Here is a 27,930-nt window from a genome sequence, read left to right as displayed (position 1 = left end):
AGAAACCAGCAGACCCTTTGTTTAATTTCCAAGCAATTAAAGGCACAGAAGTCCTGTCCTCTATTGAGTCTGGCAGCCCTATCTGTAATGAGTGTAATTAGAATTGGAGACAAAATAAAAATTCCTTCCAGTAGCACCTTAGAGACCAACTAAGTTTGTCATTGGTATGAGCTATTGTAATGACAAACTTAGTTGGTCTCCAAGGTCCGTATAGTTAAAGCTATGGTTTTCCCAGTAGTGATGTATGGAAGTGAGAGCTGGAACATAAAGAAGGCCGAAGAATTGATGCTTTTGAATTATGGTGCTGAAGGAGACTCTTGAGAGTCCCATGGACTGCAAGAAGATCAAACCTATCCATTCTGAAGGAAATCAGCCCTGAGTGCTCACTGGAAGGACAGATCGTGAAGCTGAGGCTCCAGTACTTTGGCCACCTCAGGAGAAGAGAAAACTCCCTGGAAAATACCCTGATGTTGGGAAAGATGGAGGGCACAAGGAGAAGGGGACGACAGAGGACGAGATGGTTGGACAGTGTTCTCGAAGCTACGAACATGAGTTTGACCAAAGGGCGGGAGGCAGTGGAAGGCAGGAGTGCCTGGCGTGCTATGGTCCATGGGGTCACGAAGAGTCAGACATGACTAAAGAAGGTGCTACTGGAAGGAATTTTTTTTTGTTTCGACTAAAGGCAGACCAACACGGCTACCTACCTGTAACTAGAATTGGAAAAAGTATAAATTGCAATGATATACCGTACAGTAAAGGTTAATTTTGAAAGCCACGAGGCAGGAGGGAAGGAAGTCGATAGGCTCTGAGCCAACGCGATATGGTGGACAATGATGATGTAAATGTATAATATTAAATGGAAAATAAATAAAATTTATATATATAAAAACAAACAATAGTCAAATGAATGAAACGGATGCTTCCTGCGGCCTGATCCCACCAGGCACATCATTTACTCACGAGTAAGCCCAATTGAATTCAGCGGTGCGCCCTCTGGGGCAATGAATGGGCTGAGAAGCCTTGGTAGGCCCGCAATCCCGTGCGCAGCTACTGTACTGGGGAGTAAGCCCCATTCAACGCCATAGGGCTTACTTCTGAGTAGACCGGCCCGGGCTGCCCCTTTGGGGATCCTCTGGGCTCTTCCCTCCTGCTCTCAACCGCCTTTGACCCACATCCCAGCGCTGCCATTGACCTTCCCCAACGACTACGTCACACACCCAGCGGGCCAATCCCCTCCAGTTGCGCCCCAGACCAACCAAGGGCTGGAGAGGAAGCGGCGGCTCCGCAGCTTCAAAAGTGGAGGAGCCGTAATTGGCCGGGTGCGATCACGTGACACGCCGCCATTTCCGACCCCGCCGTCGCCGCCAGCCGCATAACACGTCGCTGTTTCCTGCCTCCGGCGGCACGTGATCCGGGCGGCCCAATCACAACCCCCCGCTCCGTTTCCTCCATGGCGTCTTCTCGCGAGCGTCGGCGGGATCTCGTTTCGAGAGAAGGGATTTCCTCTCCCCACCACCACCTTGTACGCGTGCGCGCGCACACGCTTGATTCGGTTTTGTTTTTGTTTTTCCGGTTCTCGTCCGCCGCCCTCGCCGGTTTTCTCCCCGGAGAGACCCTGAGGCGGCGGCGGCCTGAGCGGCGGGAACCGGAAGGCCTCCGGAGAAGCGCGGTGAGCGGCGGCGGCCGAGGAGGGAGGATGGCGAGGGCTTGGCAAGGCCCGCTCCGGGGCCGAGCTGGGAGGGCGCCCTGAGGGCGGAGTAGGCTCCGCTCGCCCTGAGGCAGGCCTTGCCTCCCGGGCCCGTCCCCACACCGGCTGCGTGGGTCGGGGCCCCGAAGTGTGTTTGCGGGGGGAGGGTGTGCGTGTTCTTGGCCTGCTCCGTAGTGGTTTCCGTCATGTGGAATCGCAGAATGGTCGAGGTGGACCCCAAGGGTCATCTAGCCCAACCCCATGCCGTGCAATGGGGTGTTTTTGTTTGTGGGTTGTTGTTGTTTTTAAAAAAGTTGTGAACCACTCTGAGATTGTCGGGCGGAGGGAGGCATGCAAATTGTAGTAGCAATAGTAATAATAATAATAATATTGGGGTCGTACCTGGAAGGGGAAGGGTCCCTTTCTTGTGGCTCTCCTCGGTTTGCTTTCTTGTTTTGTTTTATTGCCTTGTTCCGCCGTTGTTGTTGTATCAGTGTTAGAAACTGAGAAAGGAAAGCTAAGAGTTAACTGGCAGCTTAAACCGAGGTTATGGGTGCAACAACGGAATGCCTAGGCACACTTTTTTTTATAACAAGAATGCAAAGCTGAAAATGAATCAACTGCAGCTAAAATATTTTCATTTTTCACAGTCCAGGCATCCCCAAACTGCGGCCCTCCAGATGTTTTGGCCTACAACTCCCATGATCCCTAACAGGACCAGTGGTCGGGGAGGATGGGAATTGTAGTCCAAAACATCTGGAGGGCTGAAGTTTGGGGATGCCTGTCCTTCACCCGCCCCCAAGATCCTTGTTGTTGTTGTTTAGTCGTTTAGTCGTGTCCGACTCTTTGTGACCCCATGGACCATAGCACGCCAGGCACTCCTGTCTTCCACTGCCTCCCACAGTTTGGTCAGACTCATGTTGGTAGCTTCGAGAACACTGTCCAACCATCTCGTCCTCTGTCGTCCCCTTCTCCTAGTGCCCTCCATCTTTCCCAACATCAGGGTCCTTTCCAGGGAGTCTTCTCCTCTCATGAGGTGGCCAAAGTATTGGAGCCTCAGCTTCACGATCTGTCCTTCCAGTGAGCACTCAGGGCTGATTTCCTTAAGATCCTTAAGAAGATCCTTAAGAGCTTTCCTATCTCCAGTCTTCAGAGAGTATCTGGAAGTGGGCAGGCAGAAAAAAGTTCTCCTTTCCTTCCACTCTGCAGTTTTAATCTGAAGTCTTTAGGTTCAGTACTGTGCCCAGAGCTCAGAAACTGCATGAATGAAATTCCCTGTCGCAAAATGCACCTGGAACAATGGGAGTTTCCAACACTGAATCGTATGTCACAGAATCATAGAGTTCGGAAGGGGCCACGGGGGTCATCAACTCCAACCCTGATGCAATGCAAGAATCTTTAGCTCGACACATGTCTCAAACCCACAACCATGAGATGAGCAGTCTCATGCTGTACTGATTGAGCTGTGTCAGTATTTATTTATGCCTTTTCCCCTGACAAGGACTCAAGGATGTGTGCAGGTTAAAAAAAAGGAGGGGGGGGGAAACAGCCAATAGCATAAGGGGAGAATCATTAAAAGAATTAAGCATTGAAGTCGATTTATACCCCACATTTTCCTGTTTAAGGGGCTCAAAGTGGTGCATGGTGTTGGAATTCCATTCCATCCTTTGCTGCAGACATGGGATTGTTACATGTCTGTTTACATTCGAGCACAGATAGCTGGCATGAGCAGAATAGTGGTGTCTAGGATTAGGACTTGGGAGAGCCCCCAGTTCAAGTCCCCTTGCCACCACCACCCTGGACCCACGAGTCACAAGGTGTGTGTCTCCCAGCCCAGCCTGCTCTACAAAGTTGTGGGGATTAAATGAGGACCAGGACTAAGGAGAGAGCAGGGTTTAAATCCACCCCACTCAGCCACAGGGAAGCTCAGTGGGTGTGACCTGGGGAGGGCAGTTGCTACCTCTTGCAGCTCAGGGTGGTTGTTGTGAAGATTAAATGAAGGTGAGGAAAAAAACTGTGCACTGCCTTGAGCTCCTTGGAGAATAAAAGGTGGGATATCAATGCAATAAATAAATAAATACAATATACAGTTCTCAGGCAACCCCCCCCCCAAAAAAAAATTCCCTAAAGCACACATTCACCATAAAGACACCCCAGTTTTGAAGAAACTGAAGAATACTGGCTAGCTGTCTGACCCTGTACAGGCTTATTCTTAAACAGTGTTCAAAATTGGCCAGGTGCATTTTGCACCTGGTTATCGGCCACTTGTGACCAAGTAAAGATGTCTGGATGGCGCTTGACATCTCCACCATCTGGAGGTGCATGCCTGGGGATCATTGGATCTTTACTCTTTTCACACACTTAATACCACATCCTGTAGAATTCTATCAGTTATCTGCGCAGTCAGAATGAATTGTGCTGCATGAGCAGGAGCAGTGAGCAACATTATAGTTAATTGTTGTAGCTTGTCTTCACTTACCCCACCCCACTGCCCTGCTCACAGTTGTGAAGAATATCCCTATGTTATAAATGGTCCGTGTCACCATTAAGAAAAAGAGGTAGGAATAAGTCAATACCGTATATATGTGGACTGTCCCAGATAAAGTGACTTTTCTTCTTTAAGTTCTCAGAGTTTTTAAAGCTAGCTCAAGGTTGTCATCTCAACTAGCCAGATATTTAACTGATAATCAATCACAGCCTGTCCTTTGAAAAATAAGACTTTAGAACCGTCTTGCCCAAATATGGCAACTCAACATTCCGTTTTGGTGACTGTGACCTTGGTTTAAGGAGTAATATGGCACCTAGCTTATATCTGAGTTTCTGACGCAGCTGCAGATGTAAAGGAGAATTCGAGTTATGTGACATCTGCATAATGCTGATTTTTGTCTTTCCATTCTTATCATGCAAATGCTCTTTGAGGCATATGATGTGGTCTTGTCCAGAGATACATTCTTTTTGATCCGAAGTTGTTCCCCACATCATTGATGAATCCTTATTATTTGCAGTTGTTCATGTTCTGCCGAACTTTATTCCTGTAGCGTGGGGATTAACTGGTGGACAACAAAAATGGATTTTGCAAGCCCTTATGGTGGCTAAGAGGCTTATGCTTTTTCTTCAGGATAGGAAAGTGTTGCTGCCATGTCTGACAGCGAGGACAGCAACTTCTCTGAAGATGAGAGCGAGCGCAGCAGTGAGCCAGAAGAGGTGGAAGAGAACGAGGTGAGGCGGAGGAAAGCATGTAGGCAAGCGGGTGATTCGTACCTGCTTCAAGGAAGTGTGTCTTTGGCCTGAGTTGTGGAGAGGAGAGGCAGGCTATTTATTAGGCAGATTTGCAGCCTTCCTATCCACCATTTAGGTCACAAAGGCATCTTGCAGGCGTGTAAAGCTGTTCACAGTCTCAGCAGGTAAGGGGATCCATGTGTGGATCTTCCACCCTGGAACAGAGGAAGAAGCTCTCTTACCCTGCACCTGACATGTCTTCTCCGGTTTTGGCTCCTCTTGAACTTGGGGCTGGGGCAGAGCACATTTTCTGTAAGCAATTTCATCTTAGAGTCAGAAGGGCAAACCCTGGGTTGTATCCGGCACTAGCCTTGCTCAGAGGTGACCCACTGAAATTACTAAGTTAAGTCCATTAACATCATTTGAGTAAATCATGGGATTGTGAAGTTGGAAGGGACCTAAGGGTCATCTCGTCCAACCCCCTGGAATGCAGCAATATGTATTCTAGCCTTTTTTTCATTCCGCATACATCTTAGAGAAAAGCTTCTGTCTTTACTGTGAGGAGGCAGATGTAAGGAACAACAAGAGGGCCAGTGTGGGCAGACTAGGGAAACCAGGGTCCACATCCCCACTCGGACATTAAGCTTTCTGGGTGACCTTGGACCAGGCACTCAGAGGGTTGTTATGAGGATAGAATAGGGAAGAGAATGAACTAAGCCACCTTGAGGTTATTTAGAATGTAATTAATCATCGTCATCATTCAGAGACTCCCCCAACTAGCTATGTGCACCCAAGGCATGCTTTTAAACTGAGCCTAGTTCACCAGCACATTGGAGGGTACGCAATACAACAAGGAGCACAGGGGTGCTTGTGCTTGCCTAGCGTAGCTCTCTGGCTCTCAAGCAGTATCCAAGGACTGAGCTTGGGCAGAAGTTCTCTAGAGACCCAGATATCTCCTCCTAAGTCCAGAAGTAGGTTAGGGCCAGGAATCGGGGCCTGTGGTTTCCATTTCCATGTAACCAAGCTGCTTGGTGCTGTTTCCCCTAACCCTAAGTAAAGCTGCTTTCTGTGGGCTTCAGTGTGAACCACCTGTGAGTCACAGGTTAAAGGTTCTCATTCAATAACATGCAGGCTGAAGAGCGTGTCAGTGCCGTAGGCAGCGAGAAGGAGGAAGTGGAGGAAGAGGAAGAAGAAGAGGAAGAATATGACGAAGAGGAGGAAGAGGATGATGATGACCGGCCTGCGAAGAAACCCAGACATGGCGGATTTATTTTAGATGAAGCTGGTAAAAAACAAAAAAAGACTCTTCTCCTCTCCCCCCCTACCCCAACCATAAGAGACATGGCATCCTTGACTCTTGGACTGGCTCTTGCTTATCGTGTGGACCTCTTCCCTTTCTCTTTCTTCCAGATGTGGATGATGAGTATGAAGATGAAGACAATTGGGAGGATGGTGCAGAAGACATCCTGGAGAAAGGTAAGGAGAACCCTTTTCATGAAGATAATCTTGGATCTGGAGTGATAACCAAGTGATAACCAAGTAGGAGCATGCAAGCTTTGACTTCCCACAGAACCTTTCAGCAGAATTCCTCCTGAGAGGGAAGCAGGAAGTTCCTCACTGGTGCTGAATTCTCGAATGCTTGTGTTACCCTAAAGCAACCTAAAGAAGCCTGAGAAAACATAATCTGCTTTATTGAGCGTAATTAATTTTTTGGAATGTTTCTCCCTTTCCTGGTTATAAGTCAGATCCCTAAAACTGGAAATGGAACTGGATTTCTTTTTTTAAAAAAGGATTTCCTTTTCTTTTTTATTTCCTGCCAGAGCTGGAAACTCTTTTTTCATTTAAGATTCCCATGTTCATTTGTTCTAATATGAGTTTCTCGCCATTTCTGGAAAGCACTTAAACGAATCAGACTTTTCTCCAAGAGTTGCGGATGGCCGTGGGTTGTCACATTTGCGAAAGTGCTGTCGGTTGTGGAGGTGTGAAACGAGAGCGGCCAACGGAGGGAGAGCTGCTTCTTAGGACCAGCGGCACCCCCTGGCTCCCAGCCGTTGTCCCCCCCCCCCCCCCCGAGGCTGCCCCTGCCTGTGGGTAGTGCTCCCTCTGCCTCCCCCCACCCGGCCTGGTGGCTTCTCTCTTTTTTTGAGTTCTCGTGCATTTCATTCGCTTCTGCTTGGTTTGTGTGCCGCATCTTAATTTTGTTCCTTCCGCTTTTCTGTTCCCCATTCACCCTCACCCTGTGGTTGGTTTTGATGGTATTATTTGGCTCATACTGTCCGCCCTCCCACCACCACCACCACCACCTCTTCATGAGCAGAGGAATTTGAAGGTAAGAACGGTTTTTGTTTTTCCCCTCTTCATTCCAGCTCCTTTCCTCTTCACCAGCTGCCTTGCTTCTCTGCTTCCTTTCAGCCAGGTGGGGTTCTGTGCGTGAGGGGGGTGGGAGAGCATGCTCAGCAAATGCCTAGTTGATGTGGCCATGTAGGGAACGGGCTTGTGCAACCCCTGCCACTTGATCCCTTGTAGCGGAGTTCTCTGGTAGCGCAGTGGTCTTCTGAGCAGGAATGCTGTTCCAGTGGTCCCGAGTAATTCAAGCACTTTCCCTTTCCTTCCCGGACCTGCCCAGGAGAACAGTCTGCAGGTGTCCATTGATTTCTCTTGCAATTTATTAGTCACTTGAGACCTAGAATCATAGAATTGTAGAGAGTTGGAAGGGACCCCGAGGGTCATCTAGTCCAACCCCCTGCAATGCAGGAATTCCAACTAAAATAAAAACCACTAGAATGCCTATATTACGCAGATCCACTTGAAAAAAACCACATAAACGTAATAGGCTGTATAATAACAATTGTAAAGTAATTTACTGGAAACTACTTCTCAAAATTAGATACAGCTTCTCATAATGTCAAAATCAACATTGTGACATAACATCTTAAAATGCAGCTTATTCAGTTGGCCACCAAGTCCAGTATGTACAAAATGCAATTCCTGTTTTGTCAGTCCCGTAGTATATTCATTTCTTCATCTTCTCTTGTATTTTTCTATCTGACGTATTCCTTAGAAGAGTACCATGAAATAGTCTTGTAAGTGTCTAGTGAAGATGATAAGGATGGTAGACATAAGAAACTGGCACTGGTAGACAAGACAAGGATTACTGGATATTCCCCTGTTTCTCCCCAAGGGGTGTCATCAGCTGCGCATAGTTCTAAATCTTATAAACACAGACACTTTGTAATATATTAGCTGCACAAATTCCAAAGAAACATACAAGGATATAATAAATGTACATACCGTTACTGTATATAACAGCTACATGGATCTTATTCGTGATAGATTCTCAGTCGTGATAAACCCATAAGTCTGAGTACTATATAAGGGGGCAACACTAGCTAAGGCGACAGGTGTAGATAATTCGTGTTAATTCACTCTTAAAGGAACATTGCTCAGTAATGTACTATAAACAGAAAATGGTTACAGCAGGCATCCTATATGTTGGTTAAAGGTTTGTCCAATATTTAACTAAAGAAAGCAACTGTTTTTTCAAGTGCAATTTCAACTAAAGCATCCCTGAAAGATGGGCATCCATCTCTCCATAAAGCATACAGAATCTAAAAATCAGGAAAAGAACAATTATTTATTATTATCTATTAAAATTTCTATACCACTCTTCATCTGAGAATTACAAGGTGGTTTGCAATATAGAACACAAAAATACATACCTTAGTAGCAAATAGAAACAATAACATGTCGCCCGCCCCGCAACCCTCCCGCCTGCCCCCCAAGCTTAAAGGTGCATAGGCCTGGGGGAAGAGTGGCCATCTGCCAGGGCTTATTTAGCTGTGATTCCTGCAATGCAGGGGTTTGGACTGGTTGACCCTTGGGGTCCTTTACAATTCTACGATTCTATAAGCAGTTCTTCCAAGTGCCCATCAGAAGTGTATAGCACAAATTTCCCATCTGCATCCAAAAGAATGTGTCTTCCTTTTCAGAAGACCGCTGCATAGAACAGGAATGGGGAAACGCTGACCCTGCAGCGGACCACAGTTGCCTTCATCCCTGGCCCACTGACCATACTAGAGGAGCACAGGTTCACCATTTTTGGCATAGGGACTCCTCACCCAGAAACAGGGTGGAACAGGCCATGGCTGCCAGTAGCTGCTCATGCATAGCAGGGACCGTCCTGCAATGTTTCAGCCTTAACGGCAGGTCTTTGACTCCCTTACCGTGTTTCCCCTATTTTAAGACGTAGTCATTATATAAGCCATAGCAGGATTTTAAGCGTTTAGGAAATAAAAGCCATACCCTGAAAATAAGCCATACCTCCGAGGAGCGAGACCGCTGAGTGGCCCAGCCAGCCAGCGGAACCCAGCACGCTGGCCGCGGCAAGAGTATAGAAAAGCAGTGCCCCGAGCCTCTGGGAGCCGGCAAGAGCAGGAGGCGGCTTGCCAGGTCGGCATCCAGCAGTGCGCGCGGAGCACCCCGAGCCTCTGCGAGCAAGCAGGACGAGGAGGAGGCTTGCCGGGTCGTTGCCCAGCAGCGCGCGCGGAGCGCCCCGAGCCTCCGGCAGCCAGCAACAGCAATCCCAGAGGCTCGGGGCGCTCTGCGCGCGCTGCTGGACAACGACCCGGCAAGCCTCCTCCTCGTCCTGCTGGCTCTCAGAGGCTCGGGGTGCTCCGCGCGCCCGAGCCAGCAGCCTGGCCTCTCTTTTTTTGCCTGCCCGAGGCGGCCTGCTGCCCCGCCACCGGAACCGGCGGCTGCAGAGCGGAGCGCTCCGCAGCGCCAGGCGGAGCACAGCGGCCTGGCCTCTTTTTTTTCTTTTTTGCCTGCCGCCCCGCCACCGGAACCGGCGGCTGCAAAGAGGAGCGCTCCGCAGCGCCAAGCGCTCGGAGCGCCCTGCAGCGCTGGGCGGAGCACAGCGGCCTGGCCTCTTTTTGTTTTTTTTTTTGCCTGCCGCCCCGCCACCGGAACCGGCAGCTGCAGAGAGGAGCGCTCCGCAGCGCCGAGGGCTCGGAGCGCCCTGCAGCGCTGGGCGGAGCGCAGCGGCCTGGCCTCTTTGGTTTGGGTTTTTTTGCCTGCCGCCCTGCCACCGGAACCGGCAGCTGCAGAGAGGAGTGCTCCGCAGCGCCGGGCGAAGCACTGAGCCAGCGGCCTGCTGCCTTGGTGCCTGGACCCAGCTGCTGCTGCAGCGCCGCACAGAGCGCCCAGCAGCACCCCAGCCAGCTGCCTGGCCCCTCCGAGGATGCCTTAAGGTACAAGACATCCCCTGAAAATAAGACACCGTGTGTTTTTTTGAGTAAAAAAAAGAATAAGACGGTGTCTTAAAAAAGGGGAAACACGGTAGCAGCGTTTGCAAGTCTCTCTTTTCCCTCCTTTCTCATTTCCTCCTTTTCTCTGGTCTTTTCTTGGCAAGCACAGTGGAATTGTCAGAGAGTGTTGCAGAATATCCCAACTTGCAAACAGACCAGGCCCTGAAATAGTCTCCCCCGCCTCTGTAGCTCTCGCCCGTACACTTTGCCCAACAAAAAAACTCTGCTCTGCCTCTGCTGTTCAGCATTGCAAACGTCTGTCTCTTCTTCTAGCATCCAACATCGACAATGTGGTTCTGGACGAGGATCGTTCTGGGGCACGGAGGCTGCAAAACTTGTGGAGGTAAATGGCATTGCACACAGAATGAAGCGCAGAACAGGAGCGGCACAGGCTTCTGGCAGGACTTTGTGTGTTTATTTTGAAAGCAGAATTGCCTGGTTTGGCTCTATTGAAATAATTATAGCACAGTACAATTGCATCTTATGTGGGGGTTCAGTTCCAAGGGTTCCACATACACACAAAAATCATATATACTCAGACTCTCGGAAATGTCCTGCAGCTAATGGATGATGGCTTAATACAGGCATGTCAAACCTGCGGCCCTCCAGATGTTTTGGACTACAATTCCCATCTTCCCCAACCACTGGTCCTGCTAGCTAGGGATCATGGGAGTTGTAGGCCAAAACATCTGGAGGGCCGCAGGTTTAACATGCCTGGCTTAAAAGCTCTCTGCCTTGTTTGCCTTTAACATGTGCAATTTTAACCAGCCTGCCTTCAATCATGTATGGTTGAAAACATGCAAGTTAAATTCATGTAAGATACGATTGTATTGTACAGTCGTACCTTGGTTTTCGAACAGCTAAGTTTTGGAACGTTTTGGCTCCCTAATGCCACAAACCCAGAGGTGCCTGTTCCGGTTTGCAAACTTATTTTTGGAAGCTGAACGTCCGACGGGGCTTCTGCAGCTTCCGATTGGCTGCAGGAGCTTCCTGCAGCCAATCAGAAGCCGCACTTTGGTTTCCGAATGTTTTGGAAGTCAAACGGACTTCTGGAATGGATTCCATTTGGCTTCCCTGGTTCGACTGGTTAAGAAACTGCACGACTGTCTATGTGCCTCCCATTTCCTCTTCCTGAATCTCAAATTCTGAATGGCCAAACTCCATGTCTTCAAGCAAACCAGTGTCTAATATGTCAGATAGCAAAATTGGGGATCTTTTGGAGCAGGAGCAAGGGAGTTTGTGTTTTGGATTTGAGCTCCCCTTGACCCCAGGCAACACAGCTAGTGACCAGGGGTGAAGGGAATTGGTAGTCTGGAGGGCCACAGATTCCCCCTAAAGACTTTTTTTCAGATGTTCATTAATTTCTTTTTCTGGTAAAGCCCTGCAGGAATCACCCTTCACCCTATGGTCCCAGGGCACATTACAAGAATTAAAATGCAGTATTAAAGCCATTTACAACCACAGCAATAAGGCAGCTCCTAAAATATACACCTCAGGGGTCAAGTGATTTGGCTGTTGCAGGTGACTGGGGTGGTGGTTGAACTCTGGGCTTCCTGCCTTTGCCCTTCTGCTGCACCAGAGCATGTGCAAAGTACTTTGGCCTGACTAATACATTTCCTCTGGCTAATACGTCCTCCTCTCTTGTTTCTCTCCTCCCCCCCCACAAACAGGGACCAAAGAGAGGAGGAGCTGGGCGAGTATTACATGAAGAAGTATGCCCAGTCTTCGGTGCGCGAGACGTGAGTATTCCTCTTTTATCCTGCTGGCTGTTCCCCGTTTTGAAATGCTCCTGCTGGCCAGCTTCTTGGCCTTTCCCCCCCACCCTCGGACCTCTCAGACCTCTTTTTGTTTCCCCAGGGAGTACGGGGGCTCCAACGAGCTTTCTGATGACATCACACAGCAACAGCTCCTGCCTGGAGTCAAGTAAGGACTTTCTGTTGTGAGCGTTCTGTTCTTGCAGGAGCAGAAGACTTGGGTCTTGTGAGACTTAGCAGGGTGAAGGCTTGGGGGGGGCGGTAATGACTCTGGACGTGAGAGCAGGACAGTGACTGAGACGGCCCAGTTGAGAAGCTACAGCCCTGGTGTTAAGCAGCGGGCGATGCTTACTTTGGCCAGGGCAAACTGACCTTGTGGTGTTTGTTCTTCCCACATCCAGGGATCCCAACCTCTGGACTGTGAAATGCAAGGTAAGCCCAGCAGGCTCAGAGAGGTTGCTTTCGCATTGCACCAAATGGAGCCGCTCTGCCACCTGGCATCCTTTTTCATTCCAACCCTTCTCTCTCCCACTCCCAGATTGGAGAGGAGCGGGCCACAGCCATTGCGCTCATGAGGAAGTTCATCGCCTACCAGTTCACAGATACAGTAAGTGGGCCGGAAAGTGGGGAACAGAGGAAGACCTTGATGCTTCAGTTTTTCTACAGCGCTGCTGTTGCCATGGGGTTGTTCCTCTTGCTGCTCCTTGCCACAAACATTGGCTTGATGTACCAGCTAGCCGTCATAGATAGCTGCCACTAGGCCTTCCCCTTCCCAGAATCCTCTGCCGGATGCAAAGGGCCGGGGAGTGAGTTGGGGAGTCTTACCTTTACAGTGAAGTATGAGGAAAATAAGGATCTCTTCCCTGCCTCTCCTCATGAACCTTTGACACAATGGCTTTGAGGAGGCAGTGGGCAAGATCCAAGGTTGCTGAGACTCGGAGCAGACCCATTGAAATTAGTAGACAGGCCCATGAATTTCTCTCTGTCCGCTCTGAGAATTACTTAACTTTCTACATCTCGCCTTGTGGAGGAAAAGGCGATCAATGGCTGCACTCTGCCTCCACGTTTGGAGGCAGCAATGCTTCTGATTACCAGTTGCTGGGAAGCACAGGAGTGGAGAGTGGTCTTGGGCTCGAATCCTGACCGTGGGCTTCCCATTGGAGCATCTGGTTGGCCACTTTGAGAACAGGATGCTGGACTGGATGCGCCCTTGGCCTCATCCCATAAGGCGGCTCTTATGTTTCCTCATTTGCGCCAAGGATCTGGATAAAGAAAAAAGCTGCAGAAGTCCTTCCTCGTCGCTGGAAATACTCTCTTAACTTGTCCAAACTGCAGTGCAAAGGGAGAGCTCAGGGAAGGGAGGGAGGACCTGTGTATTTCTGGGCAGCCTGATTGCCCAAGGCCAAGTCCACTTTGCCCCAGTGAGCCGGTGAGTGGCTTTATGGTTACCAGCAAAGTTCCAGCCAGGCGTGTCCTTTTCCTGCAAAGTGTGGCTGGCCTGGAGCATATAAATGAGAGATGCGGGAGCTTGGAGCTTTTGCACAAATGATGCCCCAGCCTGTCTTGTGCGTAACCCACCCCTCTTCTTCCTCCACAGCCCTTGCAGATCAAATCGGTGGTTGCCCCCGAGCACGTGAAAGGCTACATCTACGTGGAGGCCTACAAGCAGACGCACGTCAAGCAGGCCATCGAAGGGGTGGGCAACCTCCGGATGGGCTACTGGAACCAGCAGATGGTGCCCATCAAGGAGATGACTGACGTGCTTAAGGTGGTGAAGGAGGTGACCAACTTGAAGCCCAAGTCATGGGTGCGCCTCAAGAGGGGCATCTACAAGGACGACATCGCTCAGGTGAGACGGCCCCTCTGGTCGGTTTAATCCGGGCCCTGTGGCAGTTTATTTTCTAGGGTAAAATCCTTAAAAAACCATCAACAACTCCAAGCCTAAAAAAAAGTTTAATAACATCAATCCTATAAAAAGGTCAACAACTTTGGTTGGCCCCCACAGCCCTTCACTTCATCAAATCTGGCCCTCTTTTAAAAAAGTTTGGACACTAGTGCATGCTACATGGAGAATCCTATGGTCTGGATTGCACAAGTTGGAGGATGGAGAACCCTGCCTTTGAGCAAGGAGTTTGTGCTTGAGCTGTCTTGCTTTAGGTGTTGTTTGTAATCTGAACACCGACCAATGTCTTTTTCCTCCCTTCCCCTTAGGTGGATTATGTGGAGCCCAGCCAGAACCAGATTTCCCTGAAGATGATTCCCCGTATCGATTTTGACCGCATCAAAGACCGCATGAGCCTGGTATGTTGGCTCGGCTCATTGCAGGAGCCTCCCTACATCAGTGCACCTTTTGGGTGCTTCCGCTGGGCCTTTGTTTTTTGCCTCTGGTTGCTCCAGGTTTGGTGGGCTGAGAAAGGGAAGAGGGGCTTCATTTTAACCCTTTGGTGTGTCAGAACAGAAGCAGCCCCTCTTGGGAGCAGGGTCTGCAGAGACTGGAAGTCCATTGGCTCCAGTGTAATACAGAGCAATCTGACCTTTTCTCCCATGTAAGCTGCCTTGGCCCTTGGCCCATTGGATGAGTTGGAGTGTTCTGGTCATCAATGGGCATGGCCAGAAGTGGGTGTGGCCACCCACACTCCTGCATGTGCACACCGGACACACCCAGTCCTCTCCCAACTGATCTGATGATCGTCTCCTTTATTTTATTTTATTTATTTTTGCCTTTGTCTCCAAAATTTTGGGATCTTGCCCAGGGGGCGGAGGCAGCTGAAGCCCCTTGCTGGGGATTAGCCACATACCTTTAAATTCTCTCTAAAACCACACTTCCTGGGTTGCTTCTCCCATCACAAACCCTGCCTCTTCCTCTCCCATTTCAGAAAGACTGGTTTGCCAAACAGAAGAAGTTCAAGCGTCCACCGCAGCGCCTCTTTGATGCCGAAAAGATCCGGTGAGAGTCCGGAAGGGCAGGGGTGGTCCAGATTTGGAGAGGAGGCAGATGCTGAAGGGCCTGAGAGAGGGAGCCCAGGGCAGGAAGACTGTTGGCTGAGTGATGACAGCTGCAGGCTCTGTATCCCTGGGAAACCAATGCAGGCTCAGTTTGTCCATCTCTAGCCTGGCTGCATGCTGCTCCTGGAGTGTAATGGCCTTGCCTCCTGCCCTGGGTGCAACTGGGGCTCCGAGGGTCCTCCCCCCCCCCAGCTGCTCTCTTGCCACTGGTCATACTAACTGCTAAGCCTCTCCATCCCTTCATTTCCAGGTCTTTGGGTGGTGACGTGGCCTCCGATGGGGATTTCCTCATCTTTGAGGGGAATCGTTACAGCAGGAAGGGCTTCCTCTTCAAGAGCTTTGCTATGTCTGCCGTGGTGAGAATTGGGGGGGCCCTGAGCAATAGGGTGGGTGGAGGAGGACTCCTGCAGTATAGACCCTTGTCGTATAAGATAAGAAGAAATGGCAGGTGGCTGACATTCTGTAACGGAGGCTGACTTGAACCTAGTTAAAAGGCATTGGTCCAGCCAGACCAGGACTGTGTTCTCTGACGGGCACCTGCCAGTGTCTGCTTTGCATCTGCTGGTGCTGATGTGTCCTGGGTAGCCCCTCCCGATGCAATCAACGTCCCCGGGGCGTGAGATCTCCAAATCCGTCATGGCAGAAGCGGGAGAGAGATTGAAAGTGGAGAGGCCTTTGAGAGAGTTCAGTATTGGTGTAGATGGTGCTGCCTCTGTCCTTCCCACCCCCTCAGCCTGCTCTGTGTCCTTTCGCTTTCTCTCCCCCTCCCAACCACCCGTGCTGTTTTCTGGGCATCGTCAGATCACAGAAGGAGTGAAGCCCACTCTGTCTGAGCTGGAGAAATTTGAAGACCAACCGGAAGGCATTGACTTGGAGGTGGTGACGGAAAGCACAGGTAAGGCTTTGGTCTTGGCCGCCTCTGGTGTGCTCCTCCGTGACTCACCAGGCACTCGCTCCTAGCTCACGCAGATCCTCGCCAAGAGGACCCAAACTCCGTTGCGCCTTCCAGGTAGGCCAAGGCCATTGGAACGTGCCGCACGCTGTCCTCTCTCAGGAAGGGGGCTGTGGCAAGTTGCCCAGGTTGCGCCGCCTCACTTACCCCCTTCCGGCTTTCAGGGAAGGAGCGGGAGCACAACTTCCAGCCCGGCGACAACGTGGAGGTGTGCGAGGGGGAGTTGATCAACCTGCAAGGCAAGATCCTGAGCGTGGACGGGAACAAGATCACCATCATGCCGAAGCACGAAGACCTCAAGGTACAGTGGCTCCCTGTCTTCTCCCTTCCTCTCTCTGGCAACATGGCATCCTGAGTGCATAAGCATGTCAGCCAGTAGTTCCCAAAGTGGGCAGTGGGATTACCTAGGGGGCCCCTGGAGGTGTAAACGGCTTTGGAAAGCTGAGGTCACTGGATCAAGTTCATCAGTTTCATTGAATTAATTCAACCTAAATAGTTTTAATTGGATTTTGAATAGATGTGCAATCAACAGTCACTGTTCTGAATTGTATTGTGTTCTGAATTGTATTGTGTTCCTATTTTCCTTACGTGGGTTGTGCGAACCTCTGTTCTGAATAATGCTTTCTGTAGGGCAGGAGGCACTGGGGATTAAATTATGGAGCCAAGGGGACAATGACCCCCAAAGTCAGGGAACAGCCAATGTAGGCTGTTTGCCAAGCGATATCTATAACCGCAAGCTGAAATGTGACATGGGAGCGAGCCCTTGTTGCTGTGGTGGGTGGGGGAGTGTCTGCTTGCGGCAAGGATGAGCACAGACACCTTGTGTCCTGTTCGATCAGGCCTAAGACCCATTTAGTCCAGCATCCTAGATGAGATGCCTGCATGAGACACACTGTGCTTTTTCTTACTGGCTGGCTTTGTTGATTGTGACGGAATATAAGAAGAGTCTGCTGAATCTGCCCAGTGGCCCACCTAGTCCAGCATCCTGGTCTCGCTGTGGTCAGCGAGATGCCCATTATGGAAAAACCACAAGCAGGGTTCAAGCACAAGAGCCCTCTCCCTTCCTGCAGTTTCCAGCAATTCTTTGTTCTCCCTCCCCCCCCCCCACCAGGACATGCTAGAATTCCCGGCCCAGGAGTTGCGCAAATACTTCAAAATGGGGGACCATGTGAAGGTGATTGCCGGCCGCTTTGAGGGCGACACGGGACTGATTGTCCGTGTGGAGGAGAACTTCGTAATCCTTTTCTCCGACCTCACAATGCATGAGGTGAGTGTGGCTGGTAGGCAGAGAAAAACAGCCTCTGTATCTGTCTTGGTGGTGGTGGAATGTCTTGAGAGTCTCGTTGGTATTTGGCAATGTGTATCTTACCAGTGTAGAACACTCACACATCCCCAGCCTGCTGCCTTTGAACCAAGCTCATAATTACCTCTCCTTTCTGCATCTGTGCTTTGTTATGTAAGTCAAAATATCAAAAGTGCCTTTTCGAGATTACTCCCTTCCCTCCCGCAGCTCAAAGTCCTCCCCCGAGACCTTCAGCTCTGCTCTGAGACAGCCTCTGGCGTAGATGTTGGCGGCCAGCACGAGTGGGGGGAGCTGGTGCAGCTGGACCCCCAGACAGTGGGGGTCATTGTCCGCCTGGAGCGGGAGACCTTCCAGGTAGGTGGGTGCTCCCATTGCGGGTTGGTTGGGTTGTGGGTGTTGCTGCCTTTCCATTCCTTACATCAGAGATGAGACTGCCTTGCATCTTGCGTGGCTTTATTTTACTTTGTTTTCCTTAATGAATCAAATACAGAACTGACAAATGTGTGTGTGTGTTTTTAAATTATAAAGCAAGAATGTTCACGGGATCTCTTAATGGTTAAGGCACAATAAGTCATTTTTCAGCTGGTGGTGCTGTGGTCTAAACCACTGAGCCTTTTGGGCTTGCCGATCGGAAGGTTGGCGTTTCGAATTCCCACTAAGGGGTGCGCTCCCATTGCTCTGTCCCAGCTTCTACCAATCTAGCAGTTCGAAAGCACGTCAAAGTGCAAGTAGATAAATAGGTACTGCTGCAGTGGGAAGGTAAATGGCATTTTCGTGCGCTCTGGTTTCTGTCATGGTGTCCCGATGCGCCAGAAGCGGTTTAGTCATGTTGGCCATATGACCCGGAAAGCTTTCTGTGGATAAATGTGGCTCCCTCGGCCTGAAAGTAAGATGAGCGCTGCAACCCCATAGTCGCCTTTGATTGGACGTAACCATCCAGGGGTCCTTTACCTTTTACCTTCAGCTGATCTTGTGTATGCGCATGTGTGCAAGGGCATAACATGCCTCGCTTATCACACAGCATTCATCAAAGAATCCCAGGGAGCTGAGGGTGTGTTTTCCCACCTTCCACATCTCCCAACCCTGCGGCTCTGAGCCCTTTCTCCATCCCGTCCCCTTCAGGTCCTCAACATGTTTGGCAAAGTGGTGACAGTCAGGCACCAGGCTGTGAACCGGAAGAAGGACAACCGCTTTGCCGTGGCGCTGGACTCTGAGCAGAACAACATCCATGTCAAAGACATTGTGAAAGTCATCGACGGGCCCCACTCGGTGAGGAGCAGGGCAAGCTGGCCTCCGAGGGTGCTGAGCTGCACAGCTGGGTGTGGCTCTGGGTGCGCAGGGCTTCCTGCCCATTGCATCTGACAGCTCTGCCTGCAAGTTGTGTGGAGGCCGTGGCCTCCAACACAACCCAGGCTATGCTCCTGCCACTGAACTAAAGCGCCCCTTGCTGCTTCCCTCTCCTTCCAGGGTCGCGAGGGCGAGATCCGCCACCTCTTCAGGAGCTTCGCTTTCCTGCATTGCAAGAAGCTGGTGGAAAACGGGGGCATGTTTGTGTGCAAGACGCGCCATTTGGTTCTGGCCGGAGGCTCAAAGGTAAGAAGGGAAAGTAGTTCACCTCTCAGGAGGGGCACATTGATCTGGGTTGCAACCCCTCTGACCAACCAGAGGTTGCTGGCAATACGTTGTTGCTTGCATGGAACTGTTGGGTGGGTGGGGGGTTCTATTGTCCGAGCGGACCTCGTTCTCCATGCACAAACCCGCCTAGCGCTTCGTTGAATTCCACTCGTTTTTTATTTCTTTAGAATCTTACTGTTGTTGATAATATGCACACCTCCATGTGAACACGTCTCGGTGTCATCATTTTTAGAAAGGACACCAGTGGTTCAACATTGCTACTAGCTGCCCTCTGACTAATACATTTGATAACCTTGCGATGTAAAGAAGTTGGTTGGAGGGGTAGCCCTACGGCCCAGTAAAGTTTACACAAAGCAAATTGTTTCCGCTCCTCGTCATCCACAACAGTCTGTCACGGCTGTCGAATTGAGTAGTCCTTCAGCTTTCACAAGGTCCTAAGAAAAGCCTTTCTAATCCAGCAACCTGCCTCCCATAGCGGCCGAACAGAAATTGTGATTTTATGTTGTGAGATCTAAGGGTATAGGGTGGCCTACAGATTTAACAAATAAATAATAAGATCCTGCTGTGTCATCTTGTCCAGCATCCTGTTCTCACAGTGGCCAACCAGGCGCCTCAATGGGGAGCTTGCAAGCAGGACCCGAGCACAAGAGCAGCCCTCTCCCCTCCTGCAGCTTCCTGCAACTGGGATTCAAAGTAGAGCCATGGTGCCTAGTAGCCATCACTGCCTCCTGTGGCAGCCATTTCCATAGTTTTAACTATGCTCTGTGTTAACAAGTGCTTTGTTTTTTTCCCATCCTGAGTCTTCCAACATCAGCATTGCCAGATGTCCACGAAAAGCAAAAGCAAGAGCACCCTCTCCCCCTCCTGCTCCTCACTGACTCCTTTTCCGAGGCATCATGCCAGGTTACGGGGGGTGGGGTAGGGGCTTACTGATGTTTTCTGAACTTTTCATTTCTTTTATTTCCCCCTAGCCCCGGGACGTCACAAACTTCACCATTGGCGGCTTCCAGCCCATGAGTCCTCGCATCAACAGTCCCATGCATCCCAGTGCTGGAGGTGCGTATGCTGGTGCGACCCGTTTCCCCATTCTGCCCCCTCCCCAGCAAGGAGGCACACTGCTGCAAATGAACAGCAGCAGGAGACTGGAAGGAACAAGGGAGCCGCCCAATAAGAAGCGAGTCTATTATTCTAGGCACTAGAACAAATATCAGATTCCCTCCAAAACTGTGAACGCGGACACGCACCTGCTTCTTCGCTGCCAGTGGGAAAGGTTGATTGACATCTGATGCCCTTTGAAAAATGTGTTGTGCAAGGGGGAATTATTAGGTTGTCTTCGCTTTTTGTATGTATTTTCTGTTTTTTTATACAGTGGTACCTTGGTTTATGAACTTAATCCGTTCTGGCCGTTCTTAAACCAAAGCATTCTTGAACCAAGTCGTGCTTTCCTATAGCAGCGGGGGACTCAATTTACACACAACAGGAAGCAGAACGTGTTCTGCTTCCAAGGCAAAGTTCACAAACCAAAACACCTACTTCCGGGTTTGCAGCGTTCTTAATCCAAGTTGTTCATAAACTAAGCTGTTCTTAAACCAAGGTACCACTGTACAGTATTGTAATTTTTACGTTGTGCCCTGAGGTCTATGGGTGTAGGGTGGTATACAAATTTAATTGATGATGTTGATGGGATTGGTGGAGGAGGCTGTGCACAACTACAGCAGGGGGGAAGATGCAAGATGTGCATTTTCCCGGGTTTGCACCGATGACATTTCCGACAAGCTGTGCTACTCGGGGGCTCTTTGGGAGCATTTGTGTCTGTGCCACACCTTTGTGTTCCTCCTCCCGCAGGGCAGCGCGGGGGCTTTGGAGGAGGCGGGATGAGCCGAGGCCGCGGGCGCAGAGATAACGACCTCATTGGACAGACCGTGCGGATTTCCCAAGGCCCCTACAAAGGTAAGCTCGGTGGCAGGAACACTGTCCAAGTTCTTGCCCTTGATTCAGGAGAGCAACTGATAGAGGCTTAAAGGATAGCAGGCTGTGGTCTGTTGCTGTTACTACCATAAGATTTCTTGCCCACCTTTCACTATCAGGTCCTGGAACAGGTTAAAAATACAATATTAAAGTGATTAAAACAGCAGTGTTTCCAGGTTGTCTCCTGTTAGTTTTGCAGCACATTAATTAGGACAGGACTGGGAAAACTGGTTTGGGAAGAACTCCTAGTACTCCTGAAAAGCCATTTTCAGCTGAGTCGAGCTTCATTACCTTCCCTGGAGGTCGTAGCTGCATAAGGTTAGAGGTATGCAGCTATTAGACAGATTCATAGAGCATGGGTTCAGGGTTGCGATTGCAGGTTTACCATAATGGGCATCTGGTTGGCCTCTTGAGAACAGGGAGCTGGGCTAGATGGGCCTTTGGTCTGATCCAGCATTGCTCTTCTTATGTTCTTAGCCTGCCCCTACCAGGATTATCACCCCATGAAGCCCTGGGGTTGTAAGTGATCCGCAGTTAAATGAAAGTGGTTTTGCAGCGGTAGACACCCCCAGACGAGGGATTCAGTTTCCCAGCCACGTGGTGGAGGAAGTTGTCTTAGTTTGGCAGTGTCCCCCTAGGTGTCCCAGGTTAACAAGCTTGGTTCCGATCTCACAGGCTACATTGGCATGGTCAAGGATGCCACAGAATCCACTGCCCGCGTGGAGCTGCATTCCACCTGCCAGACCATCTCTGTGGACCGACAGCGTCTCACGACCTTGTAAGAGCCGACAGGGCAGTGTGTTTGGATTCAGGATTGAATAAGGGATACAGAGGGGCAGCACGGGAAGACACTTTAGACGCCTAACTCCTGCAAGCCCTGGTGGGGCGGAGGGGGGGGACCTATGGGGGTCTGCCAGAAGTTGCTGGACTCAGGCCAGTGGCCAGGGATGGGGGAGGTTGTAGTCCAGTGGGAGTTGGGTGCCCACAAGTCGTCGTCCCCCTGTTGTACACGCACTGGTACTATACACCAGATTGGGATCCCCTACTACCTGGGATTTCCAGAAGAGCCAACACATTGTGCTCCCTGCATTCAGGGACCGTGGATACGCTGAAGAAGAGAGCAGGGGTTTTATGCTACCCCAATGGAAAGATGATTCCATCAAACTGGTTAACTTCCTTGAACATCTCACGGATCAGAGCCACTACCTAAGATTGGCCTACGGTAGCTTTTAGTGCAAATCATCTTAAAGCACCAGGGAATTTGGACTAGGTTTGGGAGCCTGCAACCTTCCTTGCATTGCTGGACTACAACTCCCAGCATCCCCGGCCGTTCATTGGCCATGCAGACTGCAGGGGTGGGGTGGTGTCTAGATGACAGACTCCCATTGGCCCCAACCCACATGGAGAACGAATGGATGGCTCCTCCTTATGCCTGGGGAATGCAGGATCTGTTCTTTTCTAGAAGGTGAACGGGAGCGCCCAAATTCTGTTATTATCTAACCAGCATTTCCCTTTCCCCTCCGGCAGCGGTTCAAGGAGACCAGGTGGCATGACCTCCACTTATGCACGGACCCCCATGTACGGTTCTCAGACCCCCATGTACGGGTCAGGGTCCCGTACGCCGATGTATGGGTCACAGACTCCGTCGCACGATGGTGAGTAGAGGATGGAGAGGGAGGATCCCACTCTGGGGCAGGGGTGGGGGAGAACAGTCAGGTCTTACCCATTGGGTGTGGTTTCTTGTTGGTTAGCGAACTGCAGCTCAATAAAGTTGCTGAGAGCCAGTGTGGTGTAGTGTTTAAGAGTGGTAGACTCGTAATCTGATGAACCGGGTTCGCATCCCTGGTCCCCCACATGCAGCTGCTGGGTGGCCTTGGGCTAGTCATACTTCTCTGATGTCTCTCAGCCTCACTCAACTCACAGAGTGTTTGTTGTGGGGGAGGAAGGGAAAGGAGAATGTTAGCCACTTTGAGACTCCTTTGGGTAGTGATAAAGCGGGATACCAAATCCAAACTCTTCTTCTTACTAATTTTAAGGAGCAGAATAAATTAAGCAAGAGAAAGGAGATTTCCAGGATAGCACTGGTATACATGTTAAAGATGCTGCCTTTTTCACCCTCTGGCCTTGGGTGTTAATCTCATGACATGCGTCCATCTTTCAGGCAACCGGACTCCTCACTACGGCTCTCAAACCCCCTTGCACGACGGCAGTCGGACACCCGCACAGAGTGGGGCTTGGGACCCCAACAACCCCAACACTCCCTCCAGGTTGGTGTTCCTCATCGGAGGAGGAGGGTGGGTTTCAGGGCAAGGGGATGGATGGAGAGGCGAAAATCCATTTGGGCCCAGCTGACCGCTTTTGCCTCCTACACCCCCGCCCACTTCCTTTTCTGTAGGGCGGATGAAGAGTTTGACTATGGTTTTGATGACGAGCCCACCCCTTCTCCACAAGGCTATGGCGGAACCCCCAACCCACAGACTCCTGGCTATCCCGACCCTTCTTCCCCGCAGGTTAACCCACCATACAACCCTCAGACGCCTGGGACCCCAGCTATGTAAGTGCTATGGAGTTGGAAGGGAGGGTTTGTTGCTTCTTCCAGGATTTGTATTGCCTTCTCCCTCCTCCCCCTGGACTTCATAGAACTCTCTTGATCTCTGCAAATGGAGAAAGCAAAACAAAAAGGATTTTATTTGCCTAAGATGTGGGTGAATTTCTTAGTGTTTTACAGTCCTCTTCTGTGGAGTAAAACTGATGTTCTCCCAAAGAATTCAGGATGCCATTTCTCTGAGTGTAATACCCCAGAGCTTAATCTGAGGGAGCGACTGGGGGAGGGCAGTGAAGACTGACCGTGTTTCCCTCCCTCCCTCCCTGTTCCTAACCAAAGCCCGCCTTCTCTTGGCAGGTATAACACAGACCAGTTTTCTCCCTACGCCGTTCCATCCCCTCAGGGCTCCTACCAGCCGAGTCCAAGCCCGCAGAGTTTCCATCAAGTGGCGCCTAGCCCAGTAGGCTACCAAAACACCCACTCTCCAGCCAGCTACCACCCGACACCGTCTCCCATGGCTTACCAGGTACAGTTGAGATTGGGTAGGGTTTGGGTCTCATTAATACACGCAACCAAAAGCATGGCTTTGAGGCTGCTGTCCTTGAAAGCAGCTAAAGGCTTGCGGACTGATTTTCTCTCTCCCACAAAGAACGTATGCGCTTGTATCATAGAAGAATGATATGAAGAAGAAATGCAAAGAGCTTAAGATCTTGCCGTGTGCACAGTTACATGCACTGTAGCTCTTGTGCCACATATAAATCAATCTATGCCTCTGTGTCTAAGCACAAAAGCAGACAGTCGGTACAGTGGACACTCGGGTTGCGAATGTGATCCGTGCGGGAGGCACGTTCGCAACCCGCAGCGCCGCGTCTGCGCACGGGTGGGTCGCAATTCGGCGCATGCGCAAAGTACGATTTAGCTCTTCTGCGCATGCGCCGAAACCCGGAAGTAACCCCTTCCGGGTTGGGTGCGGTACACAACCCGAAAACGCACAGCCTGAAGCATCTGTAACCCGAGGTATGACTGTGTTACTGTTTATTACATTTTACATTTGTATACTGCCCTTCATCCATACATGTCAGGGCGGTTCACAATTTGAAATATTAACACAAATAAACGGTACAAAACATTCACAGGCCAACTTCAGGAGCTTACTTCTGCCTACCCCAATTCCCAAATATTATTGGGAGCCATGTGTTACAGCAGCATAATCCTATAGATGTCTAATTAGCAGTACATTCTGTTAAATCTACAGAGATGGGTTTTGCTTTGACGTCAACCAAACCCTGATAACTCATTGACTTTCTGTCTGTTTGTCTCTCCAGGCTAGTCCCAGCCCTAGCCCAGTGGGCTACAGCCCTATGACTCCAGGGGCTCCCTCTCCAGGAGGTTACAACCCTCACACACCTGGTTCCGGGATTGAGCAGAGCTCCAGCGACTGGGTGACCACCGACATTCAGGTCAAAGTACGCGACACCTACTTGGACAGCCAGGTCGTGGGGCAGACAGGAGTCATCCGCAGTGTGACCGTAAGTGGATGGATGGATATGGCTGTTTGCATGGGTTGGTCAGGAGGCAGAGGGGTACCGGGGGGGGGGGGACTAAAAGAGTTGGGCAGAGTTCAGTAGCAGAACTTCCCATTGCTCACACCCAATAGGACCTGAGCAGGGCATTTTTGTCCTGCAAAGTGTCTAGCTAAGGCCTGGACTCAAGAAAAAGGAGCCAGTCGGACATCCTGCCCTAGTCTGGGCTTGCTCACCAGTGGCCTGAGTGTCTAATGAAACGCCTTGACAGCTGTTTTGGGTGAGGTGTGAAAAACAGCCAGGAGTTTGTTTAGGTGCTTTTCATACTCCAGAGGAGTCTCTGTGTTGTTCTCTCACCCCTACTCCTTCCCCTGCCCAAGTTCTGAGCACCCCTTACTCTCAACTAAAGTGTGTTATAAGGAATGAAGGATCCCACTGGAGCCCCACCCATTAAAAACAACTCTGTTAATGTCTACAGCCGCAATGCAGGGGCGTCAGTGAAGCTTCAGGCAAGAAGGCCCCACTGGAGACCAGGGTAGATTTGATTTAAATCAAACCGATTTAAATCACTAGTCAGTAAGACTTGATTTAAATCACTAGTCAGTCATACTTGATTTAAATCTTTTTTCTTTTCTTTTTTACAAAAAGACTCATTCTTGCTGGTGTAATCTTAATATTTACAACCAGATGAAGGTTTCATTTTTGGAATAATAAATTTTCAGAGTAGTTTTTACAGTTATATCAAAAATTACTGATTTGGTTATACTATTAGAGATAACATAGACAGATAATTATGAAATTATGGTGAGGTTTAATAAGTTAAATTTATATTTGGACAACTTTTCTGCTCTGGTTGATTGGAAGGAGGAAAACAATCATTTCCTTAATAACAATTTAAACAATTTATTTAACTAAAACAATAACATTGTAGCATATGTATCCATGTTTGTTAACAGATGTGGTTAAACTTTTTTTTAAATAAAAAAACTTAGACTGAAAAACTTAAAACAAATCCTTATTTCCTGATGAATAGCCTTTTGACTATAATGTAACTTAAATAGAAAACTATCTTTAGAAAGATTTTTTCCTCCAAAAGCATTTTATTTTAAAAATCCAATTTAAAATATAATTTTTAAAAAATCATTGATTTTTTTATCCACCCTGCTGTAGATCAAGGTTTTTGGAAAGTCCCTTCAGCCAACATATCTGCCCCTGACTCTTTAGTCCTCCCAACATACATGGTATCTTACAGTCCTAGTACAGCCCCAAATTTACTATATTTTGAGCATCAAGAAAAGGCAGCAACCGGCTCCAGAACCACCCAGAATCAGGAATGGTTGCTTGCCCTGAGATCTGCAACTTGGTCACCTTGATTCTCTCTCCCTCCCTCCCCTCTTGTCTCTGTCCCTCCTTCCTCTTCTGCCCTGACAGGGTGGGATGTGCTCAGTCTACCTTAAGGACAGCGAGAAGGTAGTCAGCATTTCGAGTGAGCATCTGGAGCCTGTGATACCAACCAAGAACAATAAGGTACGTGCAAGATGTTTCTCCCGTCTCAAGTCCGTCTGTTGTGATGATTTTAAAAAAAGTGGAAAAACATTGTATGGCAGCCTTCCCCTAACCTGATGCCTTCCAAGATGTTTGGGGCTACCACTCCCATTAGAGTTTATAGTCCGAAACAGTGGAGGGCAGGGGGAAGCAGGTTGCCACATTGCACTAAGTTACTGTGCTCTCCTGTCCTGAAGAGGGTTGACACAGGAGCGCTCTTGCTCAACCCCCTCTTTCATTCTCAGTGGTGGTGGATGGTCTCCCCTCCTGATTTGCAGGGGTTGGTCACAGATCACAGAGGGAAAGACAGCACTAGGAGAGAGTTAAGAAACTGGCAGCAATGAGGGCGGCCAGGGGAGCACTTTTGTATGAGGCTCTCTGCCAGCCAACCCAGTTTGGTGGAGACCGTACACAACTGCTGCTCGTTTCATTTTAATCACGGTTGTTTTCAGTTAATAATAATACCTTTATTGTCAATGTGCAACCTGTGTACAATGAAATTAACCGAGCCTCCCTTCCCCGCACACAAACACTCCATCTCATTGCACTCTGTGTGCTTGTCGCACAACACACCAACTCTGAAAGTCAGTTGCACTATATTATTTTCCGTTCAGCAGCCTAACAGCCCATGGATAGAAACTCTTTTTTAGCCCATTGGTATGACTGATTATATATCTCCTGCCCAAGGGTAGAAGATTATAGAGGTGCTGGCTGGGGTGTGAATTCTCCCTGAGAATTTTTCTCACTCTCCTAAGGCAACGATCCCTTGCGATGTCATTTAGCGGCCTCAGGGGACAGCGCATGATATCATGTGCTGTTTTCACCACCCTCTGTAAAGACTGTCAAGCCAACATACCACACAGTTGTTGCATTTGTTAATTGTCCCTACTATTGGTCCTATCTGTGCACACTTGGGCCAGTGTGGCTTTTGGGGGGGGTGAGGTGCTTTTGGATCAGTGACCCTGAGCTTCTCCCCATCCTGCAGGTCAAGGTCATTCTGGGAGAGGACCGAGAGGCCACCGGCGTCCTGTTGAGCATTGACGGAGAGGATGGCATTGTCCGCATGGACTTGGAAGAACAGCTCAAGATCCTCAACCTGCGCTTCCTTGGCAAGCTGCTGGAGGCCTAGAGAGAGAGGAAGAATCGTTTTTGTGTGGGTGGCTGCTTTATTTCGTTTGTTCTTTTTTTTTAGCATATCACCTGCAGACTGGTACAGCATGTCCTTGTACAGTTTTGCTCCAAAGAGTTTTATTTTCCATGTTCTTTTTTTTTCTGTTGCTGCTTCTTTCCCCAGCTCAGCAGGTGATTTTCTTTTTTCTGGGGGGGTTGGGGGACAGTCTTGCAAATATGCATAAAGTGACTTCAGCAGAAGCCTGGGGGTGGAGCACAGCCGTATTCCCTTCTCTCTCTCTCTTTCTCGTAGCACCTTAGGCCCTCTGCTGCCATCCAGTGTGTAGCTTGTTATAATAAAATAGACTCATCCACCA

General features: G+C 49.8%; 1 protein-coding gene across 1 annotated transcript; it reads left to right on the top strand.

Moving 5' to 3' along the window:
• Nucleotides 1-1,476: 1,476 nt before the first annotated feature.
• SUPT5H (SPT5 homolog, DSIF elongation factor subunit) lies at nucleotides 1,477-27,930 on the top strand. Its single transcript, XM_035119427.2, has 30 exons — nucleotides 1,477-1,669; nucleotides 4,806-4,906; nucleotides 6,038-6,191; nucleotides 6,317-6,382; nucleotides 7,224-7,235; nucleotides 10,486-10,555; nucleotides 11,883-11,951; nucleotides 12,070-12,135; nucleotides 12,368-12,398; nucleotides 12,505-12,573; nucleotides 13,564-13,815; nucleotides 14,178-14,267; nucleotides 14,843-14,913; nucleotides 15,223-15,328; nucleotides 15,774-15,867; nucleotides 16,089-16,225; nucleotides 17,036-17,191; nucleotides 17,435-17,581; nucleotides 18,350-18,496; nucleotides 18,695-18,820; nucleotides 19,834-19,918; nucleotides 20,708-20,812; nucleotides 21,506-21,608; nucleotides 22,358-22,485; nucleotides 22,992-23,097; nucleotides 23,226-23,384; nucleotides 23,733-23,901; nucleotides 24,701-24,904; nucleotides 26,330-26,425; nucleotides 27,429-27,930. Exons 2-30 carry the CDS (start codon nucleotides 4,826-4,828, stop codon nucleotides 27,570-27,572), a joined length of 3,243 nt encoding a protein of 1,080 aa, XP_034975318.1. The 5' UTR covers nucleotides 1,477-1,669; nucleotides 4,806-4,825; the 3' UTR covers nucleotides 27,573-27,930.

The sequence above is a fragment of the Zootoca vivipara genome, chromosome 6, assembly GCF_963506605.1.
Source record: "Zootoca vivipara chromosome 6, rZooViv1.1, whole genome shotgun sequence".
NCBI lineage: Eukaryota > Metazoa > Chordata > Lepidosauria > Squamata > Lacertidae > Zootoca > Zootoca vivipara.
Note: the sequence above shows the minus strand (reverse complement) of the source record. Positions and strands in the feature narration are given on the sequence as shown.